The sequence below is a fragment of the Lagopus leucura genome, unplaced genomic scaffold (assembly GCF_019238085.1).
Source record: "Lagopus leucura isolate 7727_CA_CO unplaced genomic scaffold, USGS_WTPT01 Super-Scaffold_100159, whole genome shotgun sequence".
Classification (NCBI taxonomy): Eukaryota; Metazoa; Chordata; class Aves; order Galliformes; family Phasianidae; genus Lagopus; species Lagopus leucura.
Window position 1 is genome coordinate 10,240,588 of NW_024962335.1, and position 7,249 is coordinate 10,247,836.

A 7,249-nucleotide genomic window follows, 5' to 3' on the forward strand; every position below is an offset into this window, starting at 1 on the left:
CCAAAGGAGCCTTATCAGACGCCTGGCTGAGCAGCACTCAGCCAAACCTGGGCTGGGGCAGACAGAGGCTCTATCCCCACCCTGTCACAGAGGTGACTGCCCTGCCGACGTCAGGAAGTCTGACTTCATTTCCTGGCACAGGGACCATATTTTCGTAGCAGCGTCGGAGAGGTAGTGGAACTGGAATAGGCGTGCTTGGCCACACCTCCGCAACCATCCAGCCTTTAAAGCTCCCAAGGAGCGTGAGCGCAGGGCTGTTTCTCCGCTGGGTTCACAGGAGTGGAAGTGGCTGTTACTGGTGTGCTAAGAGGTAGCCTCTTCCAGCCGGATTCTCCCTGCTGCCTTCTCAGGGCAGGATCCACCAAGGTAATTCCAGACAATGTCCTGCAGGATCCAGGACAGACCCTTGCTCTGGGGTGGGATGGCAGCAAGACCTCATCCATGAGGGTGGGAGAGGAGGGGGCATGGGGTGTCACAGTGAACAGAGCCAGCCCTGGCTCCAACTTGAGACAGGCAGCTGGAGCCGGGGCAAACACTCCTGGGATGTGATTGAAATTTTCTGTTGGATGGGCATGTTTTATGCAAAAGCATGAATGAGAGAGGAGGCACAGCCTGGAGGGAGAAGAGTCAGCACTACAGTGAGGACAATAGTTCGGGGTGAGCTGTGATGTAGATGCAACAGCATGAAGTTACCACAGCACACGCTTCCTTGCACAGACTGCAGAAACCCGAGGAAATCCCAAGTGCTCATGCAGGCGCTAGATGGGCAAGCTCTGCTTCTGGGAAAAGCAAGACAGGTCAGAGCCTCTTCGTGCCCCGAAGGACATCCATGCTAGAAAAAAAGAAAAGGGTGTAGAGATCAGTGCAAGTGGCCCAATAGTTCAAGACAATGAGCTTCTATCCTTCTTATCTGCTACAATCGTAATTGCCCCAGTCAGGACCTGCAGCAGGGCTGTGCTCTGTGCTGCCCTGGGATGCCTCCAGCTGTCACTGACCTGTATGTGTCGGAGGAGTGAAGAGATAAGCTAATCTGATCAACAGTAACTTTCTGTGGGTAAAATTGCAGCTATCTAGTTTTTCCAGAATGTTCATTTTTGATTTTTCACAAATGTCCAAATAGCTCTCAGCTATCTGTGCGAGTGTTGTTCAAAAATCATTTGTAAACAATGATCTTCAAACACTCCTGCATGCATTGTTCACCAGCTCTGTTCTCTCCATGAGATTCCAGCATGCTTGCATATTTTGCATTTCACTGCAGGCAGCTTTTTGAAGAGCTGCACATCTCCTTTAACATGGTGATGTTAAAAGCTGGAAATACATTCCACTATTTCTAATTAAGTAACATTGAGGGTTATGTGAGGCTCGAGAGTGATTCAGTGATGTTTTCCCCCTTTGTTTATCCCTTGGTTGGGTCAGATGCCATTTACTGAGGACTCAACCTCACCTCCCTGGAATCTGTCTTTTGAACTAGCCTGGTAATTGAAGTATGTTGTTCTGGATGGGGGGGAATCGAAGTAAATGGCACAGGGAGAACAAAACACTAAATTTTGCAAGATCAGCTCATTTTTTCTTTGTATGTCAGAAAAGAAAACCCTTGGTTTTCTAGTGCAGGTCACCATTAAAGAGAGATTCCCTCCTGTTTAATGCTGACATTGTATTTAAACCTCCATTCTGAGAGATTTTAGAGTCTAAGTCTGACTGCATAATTTGGCACCTCGAAAGCACTACCTGCCTTGGGATCTAAATTCATTCAGTGCCATGCAGTGTCCAGCATCCTCATGCAGTGGTGTTTGGATGTGCTTTAGGCTTAGAAAGGATTCAGCAACTTAATCCCCTGAGGAAATGGGCAGGGCTCAGCCAAATAGCCCTGTGATCCCCTGTCGAGACAGCCTTACCTCAGGCTTATTCAGCCAGCACTTACCTCTTCACGATGAGACAGCAGGAGTGTGCTAGATGTGTTGGAAGACCTTGTGCATCCTTGGCTCATGGGCTTCTCAAGCAGTAACTTGTTCGGTCCTCCTCATGTGGTGCCAGCATTGGCTCTGACATGTTGGTTCTCTAGCCACACAAGGCAATAGACTGGGGAGGGGACTGAGATGTCTGGGATAGTTGTTTTTGCTGTGCTATCCTGAAGAAGGACTGTGTGTTTGTGGCTAATGGTTGGTTTCCTGTATTTGCTGTTCAATTCGGAGTGAGAGGAACTGTGCTGGAGGTATCCAGGTATGCTATCTGCAGGGCCTTTCACTCATACCGTAAACCAAAGCCACGGGTGTTTCAGAGAAAGTAACAGAAGGAAAACAAGATGAATAATTTCCTGTTCTGTAGTGCTCACCTCTGGAGCTCACTGGTGCCAGGTACTGATGTTGTTTAAATCCAGCAAAAGGGTGTAAATGTGACTATGACTAACTTGCTCTTGTATCACCTGGGACAAAAGTGACAAAGCAGTTCAGCCTCTTTGCCCCATGAAAGAGCCTCACTTTCCCCTTGCTGTCTATGCTGCCACGACATTGACAACCCCAGGCATGGTGTGGTGGACTTCCAAGGTGAATCATCACCTGCTGAAGGGTTTGGCTTGCTCCTGATAGAGAGCCAATGCCAAGCAAGGAGATGGCTAAGCTGCCACAGCCACATGTCTTTAGCACTGTGGTGTCCTTGCCCAGTGAGGTGGGAATGGATGTCCATCCTGCCTCTCATTCCCCACTGCTGCAGCACCCAGGTTGTTGATCCAACGGCCTATGTCTTTTATATTTCCACAGCTTTGAGGAAACATTTCTTTGTGAATTTGCTCAAGAAGACATCAAGATGACAGCATCACCTCCTCGAGGTTGCGGCAGCATCCATGCTGACTATTACCTACTTTGTGACATGGATCAGGCCTGGGGGATTGTCCTGGAGTCGCTGGCTGCAGCTGGAGTCCTTGTCACCGTTTTCCTCATTTGCTCCCTCTTGTTCCTCATCTGTAAAATCCCAGATAAGAGCAAGAGGCACATGGTCTCCATCTATTTCTTCTTCCTCTTAGGCACACTCGGCATTTTTGGCATCACTTTTGCCTTCATTATTAGAAGCAATGGCAGGATTCGCCCCACTCGCTTCTTCCTGTTTGGAGTCCTCTTTGCACTCTGCTTCTCCTGCCTCCTCACCCATGCCTCCAATCTCGTCAGACTAGTGAGAGGAAAAAAGTCCTTCTCCTGGCTAGTGTTGCTGCTACTAATTGTTTCCTTTGCTCTGGTGCAAGTTGTGATCAACATTGAATACCTAGTCACCATGATGGTAAAAGATAGAAACATTTTTTTGACTATGGATTCAGAGAAGGCCAACAAGGACTTTGTCATGCTTCTGATCTATGTGCTCTTCTTGATGGCTTTGACCTTCCTGGTTTCCATGTTCACATTCTGTGGGCCGCGTAAGAGCTGGAAGAGACATGGAGCACACATCTTTGTCACTGTCCTGTTCTCCATTGCCATTTGGGTTGTGTGGATCACTATGCTCACAAGGGGCAACCAATCTTTAGGGAAAACTAATTGGGATGATCCTGTTGTGGCCATTGCTCTGGTGTCCAATGGATGGGTCTTCTTGATAATGTATATCATCCCTGAAATTTGTTTCCTCACTGCCCCTCTCAAGCTGGAGGACTACCCTCCAGAAAATGAATTCTGCCAACCCACGTTCATAAAGCAGGCGGCTGGAGTGGACAACCATGCCTACACCCAAGATGAAATTGTGCAAGGTATGATGAATTGATTGACTGCACTGCCCCCAGCCCTAAGCACAGATGCAATTCTCACAAGTTAAAAAAGGTAGAAGAGCTAAAAAGAAAAGAGCTTGAAAATGATGAGTAGTTTAGAAGTAAGAAAGACAAAAGTTTAAGGCTGATGAAGAAATGCAAGTGAAAACGAATTTTCAGACAGACAAAGGAAAAGAGTACAGATCGGAGCAGAAGCTGCAGATGTGTAGGAGGAATGACTGAATAAGGGACTTCCTGGGTGTCAGGACTGAGATGTAATTCCCTATGACTCTATTAGGTCTGGAAAGCTCAGATAAAAATTCAGGAAAGTTTTTTATTGTCTCTTAGCAATGCTTCAGCACTTGAGACTTCTCCAGGTTATACTTGGGAGATTTTTTCTTCCAGTTCTGACCTTGTTCCCATGATCCATTTAAAAAAAAAAAAAAAAAAAAAAAAAAAATTAAAAAAAAATCCATCACCCAAAAAGGAAGCATGGAGGTCTTTTTTACTGTACAGATCTCATACAGTTTTTGGAAAAAGCAAAAGTTTTTATCAGTTGAGGCATCCCAAAGTTATGTGTAGGAGGTGTGACTGACCTCCCAGTGAATCTGCTCTTGAGATCACATTTGCCCCCTGCAGTCAGACATCCCAGTCTGTTAGAGAGTAGTGGAGAAAGGGTGTGATCTCCCAGGGAATACTGCTGAGGGGGTCTGGTGCATGCTAGTGGGAGGGATTTGGCTGGAGATGAGGGTGGTAATCATGAGGCAACATGAGGTGATCTAAACTCCAAGGCCACCTCTGTCCTGTTATTTACAATACCAGTCAGTTCTGCTTTCACATGGAAATATTCAACAAGAAACTCACCAGTGGATTTTAATGCATTCCTGACTGCATGTTGCATAGAGCTTGGTCAGTCTAAAAGCAGCTGCTAATGTGAGCCACGGGCTGTTTAAGTCTCCCTTGACGTGCTATTTCCAAGCTACCATGTAATAATAGTTCATGAAATTTTCTCCCATTTTGTTTTGTGACTTAGGAAATAAGGAAGGCACCGGCTACTCCCCGTACTCTGCTCACCTCCAGATGAAGGTAAGCTCACAGCCCTCTGATGCAGGCTTCTGTTCAGGGGCTGACTAGAAGGGAAGGAGAGGGGGCAAAACCAGATAGGTCCAGAGCAGTCTCTGCAGAGGCAGGTGGATGCTTCCCATTGGATCAGATGATGCCATGACACTGCACTCATGGAGGTGTCTGTGGCTGGGAGGAGAGAGCTGCTGCTTGTCTCTGAACATGGCAGGTGGGAGAAACCCCAAGGCAAAATCTCAGGTGATAGTTTTCGATATATATTGATTTGACATTGTGTAAGAACTTCTCTCTTGGAGCAGGGTTCCTGCAGAAGACTGTGCCCTTTTCTCAGTAGTCTGTACTTCTCTCCCCAGCCCATGGCCTGAATGTATTCCCATCAGCTGTCAGACTGCAAGTTGTCATGCAGATCCAGAGCGGCAGTCTGCGTCACCCTGTGTCACGCTATGTGCACTCACCAGTCCTCCTCCAGCACACAGCCTGGCCAGATCCAGCAGCTCACGCCATGTTCTCCCATGTCCTCTGGTGACACATCTCAATAACTGGTTTGCCATACCAGGATCCTCTTCTACAGTGTCATCAGTCACACTCTTGAGAAACCTCCCATTCCATTTCTCCCTTCCCTGTTTTTGTTTTTGTTTTTTAGCTCTATTCTATTACTTTTTCCATCTTTTAAAAGTAAAAACTGCCTCGCTTCCTTTTCAGACCCTTGACGCAAAGAATGATTTCTCCCTCCCTCGGGCCAAAGCCCACCCAAGCCCATACCATGACTACACTGGTGGGAAAGGCCCCATGTAGCAGCTGTGCGGGGAGCAAAGGGACTAAAGGCCACTCAGTGACAGTGCTGATCCCACAGAAGAGACAGACTCAGACCCACACTGGCAAGGCTGACAACGAGAAGCCCTGTTTTCCCTCAGTTTTCCCACCAGCACCCCTCTCATTACTGGAAGACACCTCTCAGACACGGCTGTGGCAATCGTTTCTACGTGGGTTGGAGCTCATTCTGGGAAGAGCATGCCCTGGCCTATTTCCAGCAGGAATGCTGCAGGGCTAGAGCAGCAGGAAGTTCACCAGCTGGGCCCATGGCCTGCTCTGTCCCAGACTGGCCCACATGTCTGCCTGAGCCCCACATCTGTCATGAGAAAAGGAGCAGCAGCACCAGCGCTCCGTGTCCCAACTGCTGCCCACCTGCAAGTACACTGTGGGTACCAGCATTGAAACACCCCCACCTCTTTGCCCTGACACATTTTCTGATTTGCTCTTGAGTATTACTCGCCTCCCCAGCTCTGACCCCTGACCACACGCTCCAGCGGAGCACCCCCAGGGCTTGCCATACCCCACAGACCCTCCTGACCATCCCAACCTGTGGGATCCTGCAGTCAAAATCACTCTTCTGCAGCTGCCTGCAATATCCCCATCCTGAGATCTGCCTCCTCTCGAGTGTTTCTGCGGCATTATCACCAACATTTCTCGAGCAGCCAGGTTACGGAGGATTTGCTTTGTCCCAGGGATGAGTGCACACGAGCGTGTGCACACATGTGCCCGCCCATGTGCTGCAAGGACTGCGCCCTACAGAGCTGAATCACTCCGCATCCTGCTTTGCATTCAGCAAATAGCTTACTGTGGTATTTCATATACAGACACACAGCTCTCCAAGTGGGTGTGTGTGGTATGCTGGCGTCTGACACAGCTATGTATTTATTTAGTTCTTTGTATATGGGATATTTAATTAATAAAAACAACCTGACTTTGAGAGACCGGTGTGGTTCCTTGGGGGTAGGGTTCCCCTTACAACTGGTGTGTTGGCAGCAGCACCTTTGGATATTTGCATTACTGGGAGTAGGAAGGAAGCTTGTAGATATTTCATTGAGCCTGTGAAAACATATTTTTGTGATGTGCTGCACACAAATAACATTTTATTTGGAAGCAGAAATGCACCTTGGCCTTGAGGCAATATAATAAGGAGGGATGAGAGATACTATGGACACTCAGTGCAGGGGACAATGATTTTTGTGATTAATTGATTGTTACTGTGAATGCTGCTTTGCAGAATTGTTCTTCCCCACTCTGTGGATTTACAGTATATTTCAAAGTCATTTTTAAACCACTATATGCTGGCTCAAGTACTGACCTGCAATAGTTCGTTACTGATAACTCAGGTGAGGGCTGATTTAACTGCCAGAAGATCTCAGTGGCACTGGGCGCAGGCTGGGAAGGGATGGTGCTGCCCCACAGATCTCCAGGGGAAGCTTTTTGGGAAAGCAGCAGTTTCCCTTTTTCTTATTGTTGCTATCCAACCCAGATGGCCACTTAGTCACACACAGTGCCCTGTAGTATGTAATATCAAACTGGTGAGGCAGGATGGGCCAGTCCTGAAAGAAACAAGAGTGTGGAGGAGGCATTATGCTGGGCTTTTTTTAGCATCTGTAGGTCAGAGTGTCACAGGAG

General features: G+C 47.8%; 1 protein-coding gene across 2 annotated transcripts; it reads left to right on the top strand.

Annotated features, from left to right (window-relative positions):
* Positions 1 to 241: 241 nt before the first annotated feature.
* Positions 242 to 6,554, top strand: LOC122190113 (retinoic acid-induced protein 3-like). Of its 2 annotated transcripts, none has more exons than XM_042889869.1 (4): positions 242 to 366; positions 2,757 to 3,727; positions 4,758 to 4,810; positions 5,507 to 6,554. In XM_042889869.1, the coding sequence occupies exons 2-4, from the start codon at positions 2,803 to 2,805 to the stop codon at positions 5,597 to 5,599; spliced, it is 1,071 nt and encodes a 356-aa protein (XP_042745803.1). In that variant the 5' UTR covers positions 242 to 366; positions 2,757 to 2,802; the 3' UTR covers positions 5,600 to 6,554. The 2 variants fall into 2 exon arrangements, with proteins under 2 accessions (XP_042745803.1, XP_042745804.1); XM_042889870.1 differs by lacking the exon at positions 5,507 to 6,554 and adding an exon at positions 5,158 to 5,261.
* Positions 6,555 to 7,249: the final 695 nt, after the last annotated feature.